At 40.4% G+C, this 23,072-nt stretch overlaps 1 protein-coding gene across 1 annotated transcript; it reads right to left on the bottom strand.

The window, feature by feature from the left end:
- Window positions 1-13,479: 13,479 nt before the first annotated feature.
- On the bottom strand, window positions 13,480-21,614 carry rasl11a (RAS like family 11 member A). Its single transcript, XM_022761278.1, has 8 exons — window positions 20,945-21,614; window positions 18,977-19,033; window positions 18,745-18,827; window positions 16,484-16,524; window positions 16,269-16,398; window positions 15,990-16,065; window positions 15,247-15,323; window positions 13,480-14,227 (listed from the first exon to the last, which is right to left on the bottom strand). The coding sequence occupies exons 1-8, from the start codon at window positions 21,099-21,101 to the stop codon at window positions 14,081-14,083; spliced, it is 768 nt and encodes a 255-aa protein (XP_022616999.1). The 5' UTR covers window positions 21,102-21,614; the 3' UTR covers window positions 13,480-14,080.
- Between the last annotated feature and the right edge of the window lie 1,458 nt (window positions 21,615-23,072).

Raw genomic sequence — 23,072 nt, 5'->3', positions numbered from 1 at the left:
ATGAGGAAGGTCTGGTGTCTGCTGCCATGTTTGAGGTATGGAGATGAAGGCACGGTGCTGTTGTCGCATCTCAAGGCTCACGACCTCCGGAGCTCACAAGAACCTGGAGGAGGAAGGTGTGATGGTGATGATGCTGCTTCCCTACAAAAACAAACGATTTGGAGAAAAAGAGGAAATATTGTACCACAACTTTTGTTTTTTATCCACTTTACCTAATCCTCCAGAAAGACCTTCAGCACCCATCCGACAAACTTTATAGTGTGTTTACGTGTGGATTTTTTAGTAATTTTGTTTACAGTCCTTGACTCGAGGATATTTTCGTTTCGAAAAACACTCGAGGACCAAATGAAATCCAGCTCTGATTTGGAGGGAAATACTGTTTCCGATTCCAAGTGCTTCAAATACGATCTCTCTACAGACACCTTCACCAATTCAGCAATGAGATGTATTTTCTCAGAGACGAACAAGGATAGTTTACAGCCAGTTGTGAACGACTTTAAAGGTTTGAGTTTCACTGTAATTTTGTATCATGTAAGAGCACTGTTCCTGGCTCAGGGAGCTGTAACAGGATTATCAGCTGAGACCCTTTCATACCTGCACTGTATCATAATCCTTGTGTAGAAATCTCGCCATGGTTATGCTCAGTAAATCAAATAGGTCAGGCCTAAAATGTCTGATGTTACATGTCTGATTGTAATGTGGAATTAAAACCTGTGTGATCCACCGGTGGATGAGCAAACCGAGACACTTACGGAGCCTTTAAAGAGACAGTTATTTAATTTCACAATAATTTGATCTGATGATGATGTTTGTCTTGTTCAGTCCTGTCAGATACAACAAACCACGTCATCCTGTCACACACCGACAGCATGAGCGAATCCGGCAGTTCTGCTTTTGCCATCAAGACTCTGCGACTGACCAACTGAGGAGTTTAAGAGTCAGTGTCGTCTTTTAAAGGACTTCTTAAAACTCACTTTGCCAGACCTGCCGTTACATACAGGAATTTTATCGAATTATTTATTACTTTGCATTTTAACTTAAAGAAAGCTGAGTTTATTTGTAATTAAATATGCTACAGAAACAAAATGTCCTTGCCTTGCTTCCTTGGCGCTATTGCTATGAGTTTCCTACCATGCATTGATGAGATGGACAGTTCTTGCTTCCTCTGCACCACAGCGAAAGTTTCATCACTTCCCCTTTTCTTTACATCCAGAAAACAAATCGCTGAATTACTTCCTCACATTCAGCAGCCAACATGGTGCCACCGCGTTGTGACGATACATACATCTCAAGACGGTTTACAGCTCGTCCACGTGTGTGTGTGTGTGTGTGTGTGTGTGTGTTTGAGATGACCTAGAACAAGTGTGTGACCTGTCCTGTCAGATTATATCAAATCCAATCAGGACCATTGTAGGTGTAAGCTACACCGACTGAGTAGGAGAAGTGAGAATGATGATCATGACCGTTAATATTGTCATCATTAATATTTTTATTATTATTTTATTATTTAGCCTTCTAGCCTACTAACATATAGGAGAGAATACATACAGGATTTTAGAAATACTGAGGCCATAAATCCAAAACATAACCATTAAAAATCGTTCAAAAATGTATTTATCCATTTAACTGCTTAATATATATATATATATATATATATATATATATTCATGTTCATTTAATAAACCTTCATGAACACGTCGACACACCGTGAAGCTCTGTCCAGTCAGACACCAGAAAATATGTGATTTACTTTCCGTTTTACGACCCAATCTGCGGCCCAGGCGGCTCAGAGGAACGCAGTAACGCATGTGGTCCAACTGAAATCCACAGTATTTTACACAGTATGTGGCCACGGCTCACACACATGTGGTATTTAACTGTAGATTCATCATCCGTCCCCAATGTGGCGAACAGATGCAGGACACCTCTTTTTAATTATACAAAAAAATACCTTGAAATTAAAAAAACGTTTTGCAGACTAGATCTTCCATATTTTAGATTGCTTTACTCTTACTGCATTATTTAATTAATGTTTATTTATTTGCAGTAAAAGTAAATAAATTAAATAAATATTGCACCCTACTGCAACAAAATTAGAATAATATTTATTATTATGTGTATTATTTTCTCAAATCTATTAGTTATTTTTATTTGGAGAGGTGAGAGCGAAACTAATAACCACTGACATCATCATTAATATTCACTAATGCAGCACTAGTGCGGTGTCCTGGTCTGTAGCACAGCGGCATGTTGTGGCTTTGTAATTCATCTATTTTTTACTCAAAATAATTTAACATTTCATTTAAAATGAACTTCTCAGGTATCTCACTCAGCACAGGAAGTAGATATCCTAATAGGTCTACAACTGATTTACCATCTTTGGGTAAAGGGATGATTTCAGAGTCTCTGGAGAGATATCCTATAAAAATAAATAAAACCTTGGTGACAAAAGCACATTTCTAAAATGTATAAATAATAAGAGAGTACAAACTGTATTTCCTTCCCTCATGAACAGCACAGTGCTTCTCTGAAAGCTAGAGGGCAGCACAACCCAGAAACACCACCCATCCTCTTCATTCAGTGTCCTGTACAGAAAACTGGCCCGTGGTGTGTGGTGGGGTTTTCTAGAAAAAACAACAACAAAACAACAACAACAACAACAACAACAAAGGTTTCTACTTGAACTGAAATGAAGCCTTCACTCTGGCTTCCTCTCAGAGTCCCACTCCTTCATTGTGGAGGTGATAAAAAGTTACAAGGCGTTGCACAATGTGGCAGAACACACTGCACATTTCTGCAGGGTGAACGTCACCGCTCTGGCCTTTTCATGGGGCTGATGGATTAATGTTGATTATCTGACTCACTGTTTCGCCCTTTTTTTTTTTTTTTTTTTTTGTCAGACTCACCCTCTCCTCTGCTCCCATTCAAACACATGCTTTAACTATTTTTTTCCCCCCCAAAATGTCAAAAGCCAAAAGTGAAGTTGTTACAAGATCAAAGAGAGTAAATAAATCAAAATGCGTTTTTTTGTTTTTTTTTCTCTTTTATTCCGAGCATCTACATGAGAATAAACTGCTGAGTGTTTTATGTTACTGAGGCAACTTTCCAAACTGGATGATAAAGTTATATCCCGTTTTATATCCTCCATCATATTCTCTCTCTCTCTCTCTCTCTCTCTGAACCTGACTCGACCAACATTATGTCAAAACCAAGACAAATCAGTCCAGATGTGAAGTCCTAATCCTGCCAGATGAACCCCTTGACTCTATTACTGTAACGCTTCAGCACACATTTAAGTACATGCTGCTTTATCACCCTAATATTCCTTTTTTTTTCTTTTTAATTCAGACAGAATTATTTGGAAAAAAAAAAACAAAATAAAATGATTCAAAGCACAAAAATGAAAGATTTGAGAAAACATCACGTGACTTTTGGTTTAAATTTGATCAAACTACTAGTTACAACATTTAGTCGATGGGTAACAATGATGCTGAGTTACAGACTTAGAACATCAGAGAGAAAATAAACCACAAAACCAGAAGTTAAGAGTTACATTACTATTACAATCATGTATAAGATTTTAACCTAAAAAATAAACATATGCGCCCTTTGACTTCACTTTCAGGGTTCACACGGCAGAAAGGTCCGACACCGCTGCCATTGATCATCAGCATCGTGGAGCCAATGCGTTAACCACGTGACCCGTTTACTTACAAAACTGTTGCATGACCTACCGAGAAGAGAAAATAGAATATGTGGGTTAAAAAATTACAATCTTTTGAAAGTATATTATAAGATTTTCATCCACTTTAACTGTTTAAATGTTTCACTTCATGACACTCTTTACTGTTTTTTCTGTCTCCCATGGAGTTCATTTCGACTCAGGTCTGCAGCAGAGTTCAACCAGAGGTTACTGTATCATCCAGACGCTCTCCTTATATCCAGGTGATGACAGTCTCTGCCATAGGCAACTCTTTGAATCGATCATGAGCTCTTTCTTTTCTGAATGGCACTTATCTTTATGAAACAGCCACTTAGCGGTCACTGACGAAGGGGCCTCTTGTTCTCAAGACTGACCGGCACCGCAGCGTGGAGAGGTGGAGGGGGCGGCGGGGGGGCTGACGAGGCCCCGAACAGGACAAAACAAGTTTCCACATTCCATCAATGGCAACGGGGCTCTCAGGTGACATTACAGTCCCTCTGGCGACCATATTTAAGAAACCACAGTCCCTGTGAATCACTCGCTGTGGAAGTGAAACAAGTCATTTCTCATGCGCTTTTAAAAAATGGTCCACATGGCCCGTCAAAACATCATGTTACAAAAATCATATGATTAAAGATTGAAGAGATTTAAGCACAAAAAAAAAACTCCTTGGTCAAACTGAGCAAACGACCGGGGTCATAGTAAGAAGTCCAAATATAACTACATATATAACTACACCACTTCTGTCAAGTCATTTTACACACAGGTACTAAAAGTTATTTATCTGTGAAATGATTGATGCAGTTGTTTTTCTTGGGAGAGAAATCAGAAACCTAAAGTTGAGAGACCTTTCCCACCAAAATAGAAGTTTTCCATAGACTTTTGTTGATTAAGCGTTGCATCATACGTTAGCTATATAAATAGCTTACATTAATTTCATTATTTACAATAAATAGTCCCACTTTGACTTTTATGTTCTACGTTCTTTTCAAAATTTACGTGAGAAGATCAATACTACTCTCCTGTCTGTGCGGGAACTGAAGCCTCAAGGTAATTAGCTTAGCTTAGCTTTGCTTAAAGACTGGAAGCAGCTAACCTGGCTAATTCGTAATTCCGAAATTATAAAAATCACGTCTTCCAACCCTCTAAAGCTCACTATATATGCATGTTGTATATTTGTTCAATTCGTACATGAACAGACAATTTATGGTTTTTGATGGAGGTATGTTATTTCTTCACAAACAAGCAGGTTTAGCAACTAGCTGGTGCTTATAGCGGAGCGTTTAGCGGCTAAAGATCCAGATATTTCCGTCAGGAGCTGGTGGAGACCAAAAATTGAGCTAAAAGATGAATAAATATTGGATTTAACATTCATCAGGAGTCCAAGTGAATGCTAATGTCTGCTCAGTGTGTAAGGCAGCTGTTTGCTAAGGAGTTTGCCACAGCAACATTATAAGATAATAATATGTTGTGTGATATGTGTTGTGTTTACAGCTTGTTGCAATGCCCTCAAGTGACTAAAACAATCAACTAATGCAGTTAAAAGTAGTAGTTAGGTGTAAATCTTTACTAACAACTTATCATGTTGTACTTCTTTGTGTGGGGCAACACATTTGCATAAATCTGAATTTAGTAAACCCTGATACGGACTAGTTTTGAACTTTCAAACAGCTGGTGGCCGAAGCTCAAGGACCAGGATTCACTCCTCACTTTCTTTACTTCTTTTACAGTACATACCATATTTAATCGTAGTCAATTCCACATTGACGCGTGTTGAAACATCCATTCAGAGCCTCTCTTTTTCTTTTGCCGGCCCCACCTCAGTCAGAGTAAAAAAAATGTTTCCTTATCTGATGTGGTCTGCAATTTGACCACACATCAAAGGAGGAAGGATGAAAAGTCAGAAATGCAGAAAAGCACAGTGACATGACTGAAAAAAACAAGGAATGAGGAGAGGATAAAACACGACCCTGCCACCCAGAAACAACCACACACAGCCTCAAATTAAATTATTAAAAAAAAGAAAAAAAGGAAAGGGGGTTAAGAACATCTTGAAGTAACAGAGGCTCTGCAGAACACAGTCAAGGCTCATCAGAGAAAATGACTTTTGTCATGTCAGCCTGGTGAACTCCAGCGGCAAACCTCTCTCAAAGAATTTCCTCTTTCCTGTAGGATGTGTTTGTAGCGTTGATAAATCAGTAAGCATGACTCATTCCCCGACTCCTTTCTCCCTCCCATCTGCCTGTTTATCTTGGAGAGACAGAGGCGTGTCGAGCTGATAGCCTCGCTGGAGAAGACACATTTATGAAAGTGTAAACTTACAAACTAGCTGCAAAACATGCGCACGCACAGAACCTTTGTGTTTTCTGTCTTAAACGCACATAGCTTTCATTCCCCTTTGTTTGTGATGGTTGACTTTCTTTGGCTTATGAGGCTGTAGCCCATCACTCGATCAGATAGAGTCCAGACGGCAGCTAGCATAAGTGGCTGGTGGGCATACGCACACACACACACACACACACAGTTGCTGTTTATTTGTTATGGCAACTAGAGGATCTCTAAAGCTTTTCTCTAATCTCACTCCTCGCTTAGAGCTGCGCTGAAACATATTCAACATTTACTCAAGGAAAACACATAGACAAAGCACCGGCATATATCATAATCTAAACAGAGTTATCTGATCGATCTCTTTTTTTTGATCTGACTGTGCTGAAGAGAAACAGCATCTCCGGCTTCGGGGATCACAGAATCTAAAGATGGTTTATGCTTAAGAATTTCCTGCGATGCTTCCAGTTTTCTTTTTGATAATCTCCATAGAGAAAAAAGTTAGAAAGAAAAGTGGAACACAAAGTTAAAGATATATTTACGATCCAACGCTGAAACAGGCATGTTAGCATATAATCCGGGAGATGAGATCGGTATGACCCAAGTTTTTATAAATTCTGGTGATTTATTGGGGAAAGAAAACTCTTTAACTCTTAACCTCTTCAAACCATCTTTAGATTATGTGACCTGGATCTTCAGCATGTGGAGATCTGCAGTGTGAAGTCGGAGGTTCTCAGCTGGAAAACGGTGGATTTGCTCTCTTCGGGTTGGGATGAAGTATCTGTCCCAAGTGAGGGAGTTTAAGTATCTTGGGGTCTTGAGGGTGGGATGAAGCTGGAGATCGACAGGCGGATCGGTGCAGTGCCAGCCGTAAAGTGGGCTCGTCGTACCAGACCGTTGTGGTGAAGAGGGAACTGAACCAAAAGGCAAAGGTCTTGACTTACCAGTCGATCATCATTCGAAAACTCCCTCGCCCGTGGTCACAAGCTTTAAGGTAGTGACTCGAAAGAATGAGATTGCGGATACAACTGGCTGAGATGTAAGAAGTCTAAATATACTTGAAATGATTTTATAATCAACTGTTAAAACAGACAGTTATTTAATGTGATCCATTCATCAATTGATCAGCCTCCAATTTGCATTCAAGAACAACATCGGAGTTGCTTATCTTGAGAGCGCTCCAGTGAGTTATTACAACGCAGTATTTGTGGTGATAAATCAGGGCATTTTAAAAATCATTAGCTTATCTTGAAAAAATGATGCAAGCCAAGATGAAGGAGAAGGAACAAAATTAAGAGACATGGTGGGAAAGAAACCGTTGGGGGAAGATAAGGTAATGAGCAAAAGATAGGGGATAGAATTTGCTCTTCAACCACTGTGGGAAATAGTCACGGGCAATGTCTGGTAAATCCATGGTTTGTCCTGCTGAGTCCCGAGAAATGCAGAAGGAAGAGGGGAACAGTGAGGGAGAGGGGAAATGGGAGGGTAAATGAGTTGCCCACTGGGAGCCTTGGAGCCAAAAATAGAAACAACAGACCTCAGATATTGTTCGTGCATTAACTCTCTGTTTTCAGCCATTTAGACACGAGGGAGCGGAAGAGGCCAAAAGGCATAAACAAAGATCAAGGTTGGAGTTAAAGACAGGAGGAAGCAGTATGTGATGATAGTGAATTCTTTCACGTCTATTAGTGGTTCGCAAATGTTTGAGTTCTCCCGATCAGTTTCACCTTAATCCTGGAGGTTGTGAGGTCGTTGTAGCTCCACAAAACCTCATAAGGATCGGTCGTGTTGGATGACTAGATCAACAAAGCATGTCTTTGACATGACTGACCACTGCATATCCTTTTCCTACTAACAGTCAGTGTTGGTTTCTTTTTTTACCATGGCTACAAACTTTCCCATAGCCAAGTAGTTTTTAGCAAAAAACCTACCGAGCTTAAACTTTGCGGTGGCAGATCAGAGAAAAGAGTCGTTTTGGAAAGCACTGGCTAACGATTTTGTCCCGAGGGGCATGAGATCAGAAAATGTTGTGTAGTTTTGGAAGGCAACGACACATTACATATTTGGGTCAAAAGCTCCAAAACAAGCAGTAAGAGAAAGGTGACCTTGAGTGGAGGGCGAAGAGGTCAACTTTTAAGTCAACACGGACGACGTGCTCAGAGCAATGAAATGTTTAGACATCTACACTCCCTTGTCACTTGAACAAACCGATGAAGACTGTGTGATACGGTCGATAGCTCCGGCACAAGCGAGTAAGAAGGAGCATTAGTGGAGATTGTTTAGTCCTTCAGCCAGTTTCAAGCCGTTAAAGTCTGAATGATGGTCACTTACTATGGCTGAACATTTTCTTTAAAGCTGTACTAATAATTGACAAAACAATCTTGATTTAAGATCCACTTACTCTTTTGTTCTGGAGCTTTTGACCATATCCCACAGTCTTCCTGAGTAGCTGAAGTTAGCTTTCAAAGATGATAAAAATTTTCTTTGATTCTGGTCACTTTTAAGACTTCTCTTCCACGTAAGCCTAAAAGAAGACCTTGTGTATTGGTCAAAAGCTCCAGACACACAACAATTATGTGGACCTTGTGTCAAGATTGTTGTCTTGTAATGCCTTACTCACAGATCAATGATTGTGATCTTAAATATTTCCGTCTTCAAGCCTCAAGCTGAGTTTTTAGACGGCTAAGCTTGAAGGAAGTCGAGTCCACGTCTCAACCTACAAGTCAATGTTTCTTCGTTCCATCTTCTTGGGATATTGTAATTTTTTAAAAACTGGTTGATTTGCATGTGAGCAACGACGGTCTTGATTTTTATCATCAAAAAGCAGCGGCGGCCTTTCGTGGCGACATTTAGCTGTCACTCAGAACATAATAATAACCGTGTGTTTGTCTTGTGCTGAAAGATGACACCTTCGTTCGTTCCGTGTTCGGACAAATGAGCTGATAATGTTCCCATTTCTGTGTTTTTCTGTCTCATTTTTATCTGTCTGGATTAGTCTCCCTTCAACACCTCCTATCTTGTCTCTTTCCTCCTCTTCGCTGTTTTCTGTCAGCTATCTTAGTCTCCTCAATGGTTATTTTTTTCCTTCTCTTTTCTTAAGACTCTCCTGGAACATTTCACTCCTTCCTTTGCGTCTTGCTGTCTTTCTGAGTTTAGGGTCTTGACTTCTTCCCAGACGGGACCTTAACTTCCTGCCGCCTCCACAGACAGATAACAGAACAGGGCATTAACACACACACACACACACACACACATGCATGCACACACAGCTGGTTTATATCCTCCACACTGCTGTTGCTGATGGAGTGCTTTCCCATAGTGGAGACCAGAACAAGAACACCCACATACTTGTGTTTGGGTGCTTGGGGAGGTTAGCTGCTGATAAGCTGACCATGACATCATTAACCTTAGTCTGGACAGGTCTCTCTTTCGCTGTTTTCACTCTTTCCACTCGTTTCCTTTCTACTGCATCTTTAGCATGTTAGTAACAACCATGTTTCAACAATCACACGTCTGGGCCGCCCTAATACCAATCAATCATGGCTTGAGTGCCACAGCCTTCGCGAGTGTTGTGGACTATGTGCATTTACCATCTCGCGGCTTCTTCCAGAATGACATTACACCGTGCCACAGAGGGAAGGTTTTAATAACCAGATCTGATCATGTGGTAGAACCAGGGTGGCACCTCCTGCAATGACAAAGGAAGCAAACATTAAAGTGCCAAAAACTGCAGTTCCTTAAATGTGCTGTGCAGATGACATAAATTGATATGTTGTAAACGAAAAACATGTTCTGGATTTTAGCCTTAAGCAGCCGTCATTAAATTAAAGTCTGGGACATTCAACCAGTGTCTTCATTGTGCCAACGAGATCAAAGAAAGTTGTCTGTTTATGTCCAGAGTCACAGACTCAGACTAAACAAGTCAGAGGAGTTGGCACATCAAAGGGCATGATGGGGAATTTTTACCATTTCTTGTTTGTTTGTATTCATCAATATTGGACAGATTTATTATTTGGGATGCAAAAGATTATGCCAAACAACATTGCAACGACAAGAACAGACAGTGATGAATGCGTCATTGTCTCCGCTTCAAGCATTTCCTCTCTGACGAAGCAACGTGCCAACAGCTGTCGCTAAAACGCTTTAAACGCGACACTAAATGCCACCGAAGGCCATTTAAAACAACACTGTGGGGAGCAGAGGGAGTAAAGGCAGCGGGACATACTGGACAGGAGTGGTGACATACAGTGGGGGACTCAAAGGAAGCTCCAATGTGCTTTATCGTACCTGGAAAGATGAATGACTTCCATATGCCACTGGTTCACTGACAGGGTGTGTGTGTGTGTGTGTGTTTCCATAGACTTCAGTAATGTGGAAACAATTGTAACTCTGCCCTAAATACTCTCTCCAGTACAGTGCCAACTCAAACTTACATTGAAGTACTTTCAAATGGCACACACACACACACACACACACACACACACACACACACGATCAAATCCCAGCAGTTTCCACGATACATTTAGTTTCGCAGTTATTTTTCTCAGATCCGTCTGGTCACGAAAGTCCGCTCTCATCCTCCGTACATAGTAACATAACGAAGGTCTTGTGATATGTTGTCTCAAACGCAGTACATGTTCTTGATTATTTAGATCCTCAAAATTTTAAACTAATTATGGGACATTTTAACCAAAGTTTAAAGGCAAAACTTATTGTTTCGCAGGTAAAGTGATCACACGTTTACACCAACAGCCCTGTGCTCTTGTGAACCTTCAGTGAAGCTCTTTTTAGCAGCCTGTCTCTGTGTCTGAGCACTGCAGACCTGTTTCCTTCCACCTCACCGCTCGGGTTTTTTTGCTCTGATATGGATTGACAGTTGTGGTACAATAAAGCTGTGTCACAATTCTGGGGCCGCGTCCTTTCCGGAGACGCGATCCACGAATGCGTGGCCTTTCGTAGACATCTTACACCGAAATGTGACGGTCTGGTCTTCGGGGGATGAATCGCTCGATGAATCTTGGGACAGGTCGGGCCACGAAGGGGTCCACCTGTTGGAGGAGCCTTTGAAATTTGGACAGCGTAGTCGCACCGCTGTGATGTAATCGGTCTTAAAATGGAGCCTCCGAAAGATGCGGCCCCTGAATTGGGACACAGCTCTTGCATGGACAGGTGTGTGCCTTTCCACATCATGTGAATTTACCGCTGGTGGGGTTCCAATCCAATCAAGGCGTAGAAACATCTCTAAGATGATCAAGAGAAATGATAGTTAAGTCGCTCTCTACTCGTACTCGCGTGAATTAGCACAGGTGCGTTTTATCTAATGTCATAATAAACTCTGTGTTTTAATTAGCTGCATGGACCTAAGTGTGCAGAGCTGTGCTCACTCAACATTTGATGTTTTTGGCTTTCCTCGCAGTGATCCTCTGAAAAACCTCCCTGTCCAGACGAATGGAGTGAAGTGCATGACGTACTGTTGGGCAAGATTCTGTTGTAGAAATGAGTATTTAGTAACAATGTCAATGTTATTTTTGATTTTTATGTTTTCTAAAGCAGAACCCAGAAGTTAACTTCAGCTTCCTTTAGTCCTTACCGAAAAAGGGAACATTTAGCGGAGGCTCGGTTTTCTAAATCGAGCCTCATAAATGTCACATTAACTTTTCATCTATCAAATAAACTCACATTTAGAGCATGTTACACGATTGCTGGCTTCAAGGGGGAAAAAAAAAGAGGGAGGAATTCATCGCTCATTTGAGAATGTAGGAGCACTTGTTTCAGTGGCAGACAGGAAAGAGGTCTTTAAGAGCGACATAGTGTGTGTGAGTGTGTGTGTGTGTGTGAGTAGTCGGTGGGTGTGTGGGAAGCTAAGTTAGGGGCTAAAAAAAAAACGAGGAAATTGGACTTAAAGTAGCTGAAAATGATGAGAACTTTTCTTATCACAGTCTCTCTTGCACACACACACACTCACACACTCACACTCACACACACACTTTCATGCACACGTTATTCTTGTCTTGGCATTTATCAAATACCATCACAGGATTTTCGTCTCGAAACGCAGTGAGCGAGACGACCGGCTTTATCTCATCTTTTTTTTTTTTTTTTCCAGACTCTGATGGAGCCCTGCTGCTTTTAAAGGTCAAAGGGTATAAGGTCACGAGAAGGGGGTCAGCAGTGTGTGTGTGTGTGTGTGTGTAGAAGAGTTAGAGTGGTGGTTCAGTGACCAAGAAAGAAATTCCAGATGCTGAGGAATTTGTCTTTACTGGGAATGTTGTGTGTGTGTCAATGAGAAGAGAGGTCATGAGAACAGCAGAAAACACACACACACACACACACACACACACGCCAAGTGAGTGGCTTCATTAGTAGTTTTGGATTTGGACCCACTCTCCTGAAGCTCATCACAGAACCTCGTCCAGAGATTTCTTCTTGTCGGGGAAAGAACAGGCCTGTGGAGCAACACTAACTACACACAACAATAAAATCTTTGTTTAAAACAATAGAAATGAAATATTCCCCAGACTGCGAACCATTAAAAGGGGCAATCAACACCCTCCGTTTGGACTCTCGGGGCTGAGCTATGGTGGAAAAGCTTACTTTGTCACGGTCACAAGCAAACCGGGGCTTGTGAATGAGAGTCACATGGATTCTCGAGTATGTTGTTTATTGGATAGAGTTTTGGCATCTTCTCATCCTGCCAGATTATAAAGATTTCGGTGATGAAGCTGTGAAGATGAAACAAACCTGATGACTGTTTCCGTAACTTTAGGAAAGAATTAACAAACTCTGCTGTTTGTATCAGCTGAAACACATGAAACAGCTGAAACGTATGGAAGACTGTGGCTGCCAATATTAAAATGAAATGATGCAATCAAATTTGAACGTCACTTTCCATTTGTGTGCCCAAGATGTATGACATCTCTGTACTCTGTAATTTGAATATGAATTATTTTAGCTCAATTCTAATGACAATAAACTTGAAATTACCCTTTTTTATGGTAATTTTCAAAATGGTTGCCTTTAACAGATTTCACAAAAAAAGGCTTAGTAGACTGCTATTATGTTTATTTTTCATTAGAAATTAGCTTAAACATTATAATTCAGATTCAGTCTCTGGATAACACTGAAAATTATATGTCAATTAAGTTTAACTTTAGTATTTATTTTGGCAGTATCGATCATGCAATGGAAAATAAATCCAAGTCTGATGCCAAATCAACAGAAAATAAAATTTCAGTCTGATTGCATTTTTTTATTATCGGCAGCAATAGGCTTCCCGCCCCTCAGGCTTCATTTCCGGCTGTCAAATGTCAGCATTTGTCTCGGTGTATAAGCCTTGAACCCTTACGTCTTTGGGTCATTTCCTGTTTTGGTTCCGACTACTTTCTTCATTAGAACTCTGCAACAGAGAGGCCAGAGACTCGCCTTTCATTTATTTCGTGAATGAATGAATGAATGAACTCATCATCTAGTTAAAAAGACTAAAGCTAAATTAAAACCAACATAAATGAAAAAGTGAAATGTTGAGCCTGAAATAAGAGACTCCACATTACATGACAAGCGACATCTGCTTTTTCTTTGTCTGACAGGGTGAAATCAATAATTCTTTATTGATTTTAATGCATTAAATTCACTGAGAGTGATTTTCCAGCCTCAAGAAAACTGAGACATGAATGGTGTCAGTGTTTCAAGGATTGGGCTCCTAATATGTTGAGAGGTTCACAATGATGTTTGCGGACACATTCAATATCCATCATGGTAAACATGCCAAGTTCCTGACACAACACATGCTGTTTGTTTAGCAGTCTTTGACCGTGTCCGCTTTGAGCAGCATCCTCAGCGGTACTCGAGCCTGGGAAGAGGTCGCGTTGATCGTGTTGACTCTCGTCCAAAACACAGAGAAGAGCTCAGCTGCCAGAAAGCTCCATTTGGTCTTTATCTTCATCCATTCATCCGAGGATGACTACTTCCTTCCATGATAGAAAAATCCACAACTTTTATTTTTCCAAGGAAGCTCTTTATCCTTGCCCTGCGCCTGCCTGATCCGTCCTGTGATCAGAGAGTCGTGGATGACTTGACCTTGGAGGAGAGGACCTGCCTGAACCTCCTCTTCAGCTCCTGCATGTTGGGAGATTTGGGTCTGGCCAGGTGGAGGCCTCCTCTCCTTTTCTCCCCGTTACCTCCTCCCAGTGCTCGGATCACCTGCAGGAGAGAGAGCACAGTGACGCGCCAAAATAAAAAAAATAAAAATGTGACTAAGTTAACTTTGCTTAAGTCAGTTTCTCATTTAAATTAGTTTAAAGTCAAATTTCAAAACCAGGTTAAATCAATCATTTTAGTAAAAATAATAATCTGTACCAACTTGGTTTCTGAAATACTCCAACAATCCAATGTAAACAAACTTGTGTTGACATTACTGCTTGTTTACAAGAAGAACAGATACAGATACAATATGTGTAATTTATGTTTTAATTTAGTATCCAGTTGAGGAAAATAAAAGCTTGCAACAAGTGTTAAGACAATTCTTTTAATGCTAAAGAACTAAAGAAATTTAAAGTTGCATTAAGTTATTTATTTTGAACAAAATAAAAGTTGTTATTGTCTCCTGAGGAAAATATCTGGCAGTTTAGCTTCTAAATGCTCCACTGTGCTAACTGCTAATAGCAGCTGAGTATTGGCCCAGAAAACCAAAACAATGAGCTAAAAGATGCTCAAATGCTCCACGTTTGTCGCTACGAGCGATACATTTCACATCACACACAATCACTGTATCTGTCGTTAATATAAATCAACAAAAGCTGAGCTAATAAAAATTAACGCACCTTTAAAGCACCTCATTAGTTAAAAACATGCAGACGTTAAACAGAACAAGAGATCAGGAAGCTGCTCTTTAAAAATACCAGAAAGGAAACACAGTTTAAACACACTCAAATATCATGGGCCTCTGGGCAAAATGTCCCATTACCTCAACAGAAAAACAAATATACAGAACGGCCTATTGTGGGCTGGTAAAGCTCTTTCTAGCTTTAGAGATAAACATGTGGGATTTCTGAATTAGCTGGTGACTCGGGGCATCAGTGGGAAATGTCCTGTCATCAGAGATCCCACAGGAAGTTAAAGTCCCTTAAGTTTGGCGGACTGATAATGCACAACATCATGATATCTTTCTATAAGATTTCTACAGACCAATGAACCAATGAACAACAACAAAAAAGTCCCACCTCCTGACAGAGATGTAGGAAGGCAGCGTGGACTCCTTCGTGGTTCTCTCTGGCCGAGGCCTCAAAGTAAACTCCCCCTGTGAGCAGAGGCAGTTTTTTTTTTAAAGATCAGGACTTATCTCCCAGATAAGTCTCAGCATTCCTCGTTCATTAGACGGCATGCAGGATGTAGGTGAGACACACAGGCAGAGAAATGTGTAAACTGCAGTTCTCTGATCAGCTTTCTTTAAAACGACAAAACATGTATCTGATTTAATCGGTGACTGATGTTGGAACAGGACCGACAACCGAACCACAAAATGTCAACTTCCTGGTGGTGCTAGAAGAGGAAAGTGGATCAACATCCATTTATTAGGATACATCCTCTGGGAACCATTAATGTCTGTATGAAATTTTGTGCCAATTCATCCAAATAGATGTTGAAATATATTTAATTGAAGAAGTGACAAAATTTGCTGGTGGTGATAGAGGACAAGTCAGGGAACAAACGAAGTCATTAGGGTTCATCTTCTGGGAACCACGATTGTCTATAACAGCAGCTTTTGAGACATTTAACTCAAAACCTAAAGTTTCAACCTGATGTAAAAGGCAAATTCATAAGGTTTTAGTGTGTAAACTCTAATGTTCACACTCACTTTTCAATTAAGGAAATGTGTTTTCATGACTGTGCAATCACATGACATATGATTAGCAGAAGAGGAGGAAGGAGAAACAGAAAGAGGAGGAGGAGGAGGACGCCCCACCTAACGAAGCCGCTAACGTCTCGCCTTCGTCTGCAGGCACTTGTCGGGCGCGGAGCAGGTCGCTCTTGTTGCCAACCTGCATGAGATTACAGATTATAGAGTAGATTACATTACAGGGATTAGGGTTAGTAGGTAACTGTTATCGTCTGTTCCAGACAGAAGAGAGACAGACTTGGACACTGATAAAGGCTGATGCAATTTGTCCAGATAAAGACGAGCTAATCCAAATAAACTGATTGTAAACAAAATTAAACCGCTTCTTCCCAAACTGAGACTGACCAGTATAACAGGAATGTTTCCAGAGGGGTGTATGCGTCTGACGTGTTGGTAGAGCGGCTGGATGGTTCGGTAGCTGTTGTGGTCAGTGATGGAGAAAACCAGCACGTAACCGTCCGCCCAGTAGATCGACCTGGAAGTCCAGTTATGATACAGTTATTATTTGAACGCGTCGGGTTTAATTCACACTCATGTTCAAGTCGTTTCATGAGTCTGACCTGTTGATCTGCTCCTGGCAGTACAGGCCCTCAGCATCATCCTGTAAGAGTAAATATCATAGTCATCACGAGTTACTGCTGCAGCCGATGATTATTTTCATTCTCTGTTGACTGATTCGAAGATTGATAAATGAGTTTAGCGCCTAAATGTTCAATGCAATTTGTCCGATGTGAAGTCGTCAAATTGCTGATTTGCACAAAGTAACAGACCGCTGACCCGCTGGACCACCCAGTCGTCATTTCAGGAACAATTAAACTTCAAGTAGGGCAGTTCCTTACACTCCACTGTCCACATAATTACCAAGCGAAGCATATTATTTTCTGTAATCAAGATTAAAATGTTCTTTCTGTGACCACGCCAGACACCAGAATTTCATTTCTAAACACCTGCAACTCTGTAATTGTGGACACTCGTGTCTTTTGCAGCCCAATTTTATGAGTTTGAAAAAAATAAAAAAAATAAAAAATCTCTCCAGCTGCAGCTTTTAACAACCTCCCAGAAGCTCAGTAACTTCCTCGACCTCTCTGCTCTGCACACACGACTCCTCCTGCCTCCGCACACCAATTATTTCCCTCTAATCTCTGGAAGCCGGTCACCATCATCCTCCATCCTGCCAGGAGCGACTTCCTCACCCTGCGTTATCTTCCCCAGCGTAGGAAATGAGCAGCTCCGAGGCCTGGTTTGGTAAACAGACTGCCGGTGTCAAGCGGGGTGAGCCGTGTGGCACGTTGCACTCATTATACTCATCATGAGCGAGGAGATGGTCCTAAGGTCACTTCCTCTTACTTCAAATACATTCCTGAAATTGCTTTGAGATAAAAATGTAAGTTTTTTTCGACTGCCTCTGAGGGCTTTGTTTCAACTTTTAGATATGAAGCAGCAGTGACGTAACGCAGATCCCTCCCCTTTTTTTTTTAACTACTTCGCTCGTTTTATCAATTAAAGATGCAAATTTAAAAATTTTAAAGCCCAATGTAAATGTAAAACGTAAATGTTTTTAATACAGAGTCAAGCAATTGCCCTGAAAATGGATAAATAGTACATTTAAATGGGAAAAAACATCTGTAGGTTTGTTTTTAGTGTTATTTTTGGACAATTAGGGGCGCTCATTAGATGCATAGAGTTGTATTTGTAGGGCATGTTGACAGGAAGAGGTGGGCACAGGTGGAGGGAAAGCACACAGTCCAAACCGGACCAGGAACAGAGCAACGCACCACTGGAAATTGGTGCATTTATCTTTTTTACTCAACTATCGCAATAAAATACAAACTAAACCTTAAAAAGTCTGACAAGACCACCTGTGTAGTACTGGCAATGGGAAAGTGGACAGCCGTTACAAAATTTAAAGGCGCCATTTGGTTTGGACTGTTGTGTGCAACAGCGCCACCTACAGGGGAGCCAGTAAAAGCGGGTAAGACAGGTGAGGCAGAGCCCAGCTACGGAGAGGCTGCCCACTTCCTGTTAATGCCATTGTACTGAAATTGGCTGTAAATCAGTCCTCAATAATTGGGAGCTAATGGAGCTAATTGGCTAAAGTAATTATTTGCATCTGCTTCTAAAAAGTCCAACTTTTATTTTAGCATGGCAGATAAAACTCGATAGAAAAACTGACACTCTTGCTGCACGAGTAAATTAACTTTTTGGCGTGCACATTAGCGCCAGCATGCTATCCAGCTAGCAAGGTTTTTAATTGCTAAAAAGCCAACTCTTTAGACTCTAGAGCAAACCTTTTCCAACCGCTCTTGCACAGTCAGAGGGTGAAAACAAACTGAGCAAAAAAAAGAGTAGTTTTAAGGATCATTAAAGAAACCTAAATGCCTGAGGTGGTCTTGCTTGTTCTCATTATTGCTAACTGTTTCCCATAGCAATCAGTCTGGATTGGAGATTGAATACTATTTGAAAGGATTAAGAAGAATTTAAGTACCTAGCTAGGCTTGTTTGGGGCCTTAGTTAACACCATGACCCCTAAACTATCAAGCTCCTCTAGCTCTGTGATCACTTCCTTGTGCCGTGGTTAAACAGCAACAACAGACTGGGAACAAAATGAATGTTTAGAAAGTGAGTGTTGACAGTAAAACCTGGCTTCAGACACTGTGTCAGGAGGGTCTCAGCTGTTTTCAGTCGTACGTTCATGTCACTTTGTGTAAATAAATATTATAGATAACAGCGTTTTTAAATCACTGCTTCCTTTCTGTTTGTGCTGCACATGGAGACTCTGGGATGGAAACATGGCTGCTGCCTCTGTGTTTCCACCAGTTACCTGGAGAGCGACGCAGGGAGTATCCTGGATCTGAAGCGACACTTCCTCCCCATCCAGCGTGACCTTTCGGGAGTAGAGCGCTCCTGGGGAGAACGAAAGAGACAGGTGGACGGGTGAATGAGTGAATGGATGAATGGGTCAATAGTAGGGGTTTCTCTAAAGCAGAGGGTAGTGAGTCTGTAAATGCATTTATTTTTGCCGCTTACTTTTCTTTTAAGAGACGGAAACTCACCGGTGTTTGCTTCATAATCCCCGATGAACCTCTTGGTCAGAAACCTGACAATCAGAGCTGAAAGGAAAGAAGAAAACTCTGAATCAGATGCAGAAAATGGAGTTAAAGTGTGTCACAACAAAGTGGGAGGAAATACCAAACTGGAGGATCACATTTCTCTAAATAATCACTGTCATCTTGGGAACTGTTTGGAGAAAAGAGATGGTGCACAGCAGTTTTCAGAGTCATACTGCAGCGTGTATGATGAAAAATCCGACCTGTGTAACACTTCAATATTTGCTCCTAGCGAGTGTGAGTGGAATTTCCCTTTTCCCTGACGAGCAACTTTTTGATTTTGAAGAGTTTCATAGCAGAGAGATGAGCTAAACAAACAGGCCAAAAGTCTGAACTAAGAAAATGATCCACCAATACTGAGAATCTGATGTTGCAATTCGTCATGCGTCATCTCATACTGGTAAATGATTACCTAATCTATCACTTTGTTATTTGGGTTCTGGAAGGCTTTTGTCGGCCCAGTTTCCCCCATTAGTTTAATCAAAGCGGTGGCTTTTTCTTCCTGCCATGTTCCCATCGGAGTATTAAAGGAGACCACTGCTGAGTTTACACATTAAAGGGCCACTCCACGAATTCATTGTTGCACTTTCATAAAGTTTTTGGGGACTCACAAGAGACGGTTTGAAAAATCAGATTGGTTAAAATCAGAGCTCCAATAACCCAGAAACCTACAACTACCATAATGCAACTTGATAACATACCCGCTTTCATTAGACCCTCCCTGTTTTTAATTCCCCGCCTCCGGTTTGTCATACCTTTACAGTTGTAACTTCACTTATAAAATCACATACAACTACAGTGTTGGGCTGTTGATGATTCATACACTTTAATAACTCCCTGAGGTTGATCTTGATCATAAATTGGTTAATCCCTCACTTACCACAAGTGTGACAAATTGCAGCCATTTGTAGTGAGCCACACACTCACTGATGTGTTTAGTCTATCTTCCAAAAACATTGTGGCAGCCTCTATTATACTTTCTGCCCTGGACTTCTTTCTTCTTTTTGCTTTTTTTTTTTCTCCATATACGCAAGTGAACATCAGTTTATTCTGAAAACCCTCATGTCATATTTGTTAAATGAAAACTGAATTTCTTTTTTTTTTTACCATTTTTACCATTTTTACCATATTGGATATGTGATCATTTTCATTTTAGGTTTTACTTATCATTTATTTTTGCCTCTTTCTTTGTCTGTTACCTTAAAGTTTTTATTATTTTTGCATGGTGACTACTTTCCCCCTTTCCAAAATAAGAGCCTCATGTCAATGGGATCTTTCTGTTGGTTATATTTAGTGGTGAAAGGCTACCTTTACTCTATGGAAGTCCACTTCTGAGTATTGTATTGTATTTCACAGGGAAATATTGTTCTTTTTACTCCTATACATTTAATTTGACAGCTATAGCTAGTAGTCTCTTTTCAAATTAAGATTTTACACAAAAAAACTATGATTATCTTATAAAGCATGATGATTGTTATGGATTAAACAACCTAAAAGTTGCAAATATAAGACAAAATGCAGCACATAAATGCATCAATAATCAAAATCCAACAATATTATACATAAAACATTTAAGTTTTCATATATTTTAGAATGACAATATGTAAAATGCAAATTGTCGCCCCCTGCCGTCCAGGATGGATGACGTTTCCCCATCAATTTGACTGTTTTATGACTATATTTCTACCTCTATTATGCAAATAAATCACTAAGATATTCCTCACAATAACAAGTTGCATGATAAGTAGTTTAATCTGTAATTATCACGTTGAGATGCTTGAAATCCCAGCCACCAATTTTCCACTTTAATCTTCACAACGCAACACATCAGTTTCAGCTGCTGTGAAAAAAAAACTTCCTCCATTCATTTAAATATTAGCAGCACAATTAAAGAGTAAATCCTTCCGTTCATACCGGTTTTCCCGACGTTGCTCGCCCCCAGCACCACGATCTTCACCGTCTTGTTGGGCACACAGTCCAGCAGGGGATACTCCGGTATGGGGACCAGCAGAAAGTTGCCAGACCCGCTGCTGTTCATGGTTCCCGGTGCAGGGTCGCCAGTCAGCCGCATTTAGCTCCCCTCTGCCCTCGGATCAGCCCTGGTCCGTGTGGGAAAATAACACTGCCCCGCAGCAGCAGCAGCAGCAGCAGCAGCAGCAGCAGCAGCGAACCCCCCTCCGCCCCGAGGAACAGAAATCACTCCAATATTTCCATAATGTTCCTGCACGGACGGTGAGGATAACCTGTTATTCTGGATCTCCTGAGGTATCCGGTTATTTAATCTTGACTATAGCTGCTGAAATTTCATTATAAAATCACTGTAGAAAAAAAGAGAGTAGTTTTTCCCTTTGAGAGCCAATACTACCAAGGATCCCAGTTCCAGTGCAGAGTTTTCTTCCACTTGGTGCTGGGAGAAAAAGTTGAACCTCTCCGTGGATCTTTCAGCAGTGAGCAGCTGTATCACTGACTGCTCTGTTTGTATCGTATTAATAATGAAAAGGGAGAGGTATTCTGGTCCGCACTGATTCCAGATGCCTCTGACTGCGGACAGAGCGCAAACAGAGAGAGAGAGGGAGGGATGCACACTTTGAACCATCCCCTCGAATATGAGACCAGCCTAAATTGGGATCCTCTTTCCAGCCTGGACTTAGGCATCCTTAACCTTCTCTGGTCCAACAAGGGTATTAAGGTTTAAAATAATAAATCTACAAAACAAATTAGTCATTATAGACCAATAAGTGGCTTTATGTGCCAAAAAAGCTCTCCAAAGCTTTGTTCTACAATTACAAATTCCGCACAGCAGAGAAAGAAAGGACAAAAAGAATCGGTGTCAAAGGTATGGAAGCCCATGAATACCAAAAACTGATAAAGTTAAAATAAAATTAGTCATGGAAAGTCATAATTGTGACTTTTAAAATCAAATTATCGCTCTTCGAATAAAGATTATAAAATGGTGACTTGATTTTTTAAGTCACAATTATGAGCTTTAGGAGGATAATCTTATGGAGTTTTAGAATTATAAGTTTTTAAGTAAAAAAAATTGAGATGAATGAAGTTCATTTTAAGCTTTGCCTAAGCTACTTGCTCATAACTTTTCATCAAAAACTAAAAATTATGAGATAATATTGTATCTCAAAATTTGAACTTATAAATCTCACAATTATGACCTCATAATAGCCCGAATTTTTCAATTTTTTGATGATTAAACCATTAACATCTTGAATTTGACATCCAAATTGTGATTTAAAAAAAAAAAAAAAAAAAAAACAGCTTTCGTAATTTTCATCATTTTCTTTATGCAGTGGAAACTGGCTTCCATAAACATCGCACACAATGTACATTGAGTGTCTTGGATAAAGAAAAAAAAACTAAGAAAGATAAATGACACATCAGCTGTGCAACTGGCTGATTATCTGAAGACTGTCAAATGACCTGATCACTTGTGTGTGGCCAATGTGCTCTTTTTACTCTTGGTAACTCATCCTGGTGGTGTTTGTTTTTCGAATCTTGAGCCTCTTTTTGACTAGTGAACTCCTCTCTTACCAAACCAGCACTGACAGAATTTCATGGATCACTCGTTTTCGTTTATTGTGTAAAACTGGAAACGACTCACACAGCGGAAGAGGTCTCATACGGTCAGCGACACAAAGCACCGCCCGCCTATTCCATCCCCGTGTTAAGAATCTAACTAACTAACTCTCCCCAAGGCTTCCAGGCTGGACGACAGGAAGCTTCGGAAAGTCAGACCGAAATATCTCGAGTGATATCGGAAGCCAAATTATTTCACCTTCAAAGTAAAACATATCAATTTAAAACATTTTGGAGAGTGATAATTTAATAGTTTTGACTTATTCTTTGAGTAGGTCTTTGTTACTGATGTAGCCTACAAGACAATAATTACAATATAAATTAACAAAAGACTCTAATTTCATTGTGTTAACAGTAATACTGTTGATACTTACGTGTCAGAATATTATTGAGGCTGTATACATAAATATGAAAGCTGACCACATAAAGTACACAAACTAGGGCTACATTGCTG

The sequence above is a fragment of the Seriola dumerili genome, unplaced genomic scaffold, assembly GCF_002260705.1.
Source record: "Seriola dumerili isolate Sdu_G_001 unplaced genomic scaffold, Sdu_1.0 BDQW01000393.1, whole genome shotgun sequence".
Lineage (NCBI taxonomy): Eukaryota > Metazoa > Chordata > Actinopteri > Carangiformes > Carangidae > Seriola > Seriola dumerili.
Note: the sequence above shows the minus strand (reverse complement) of the source record. Positions and strands in the feature narration are given on the sequence as shown.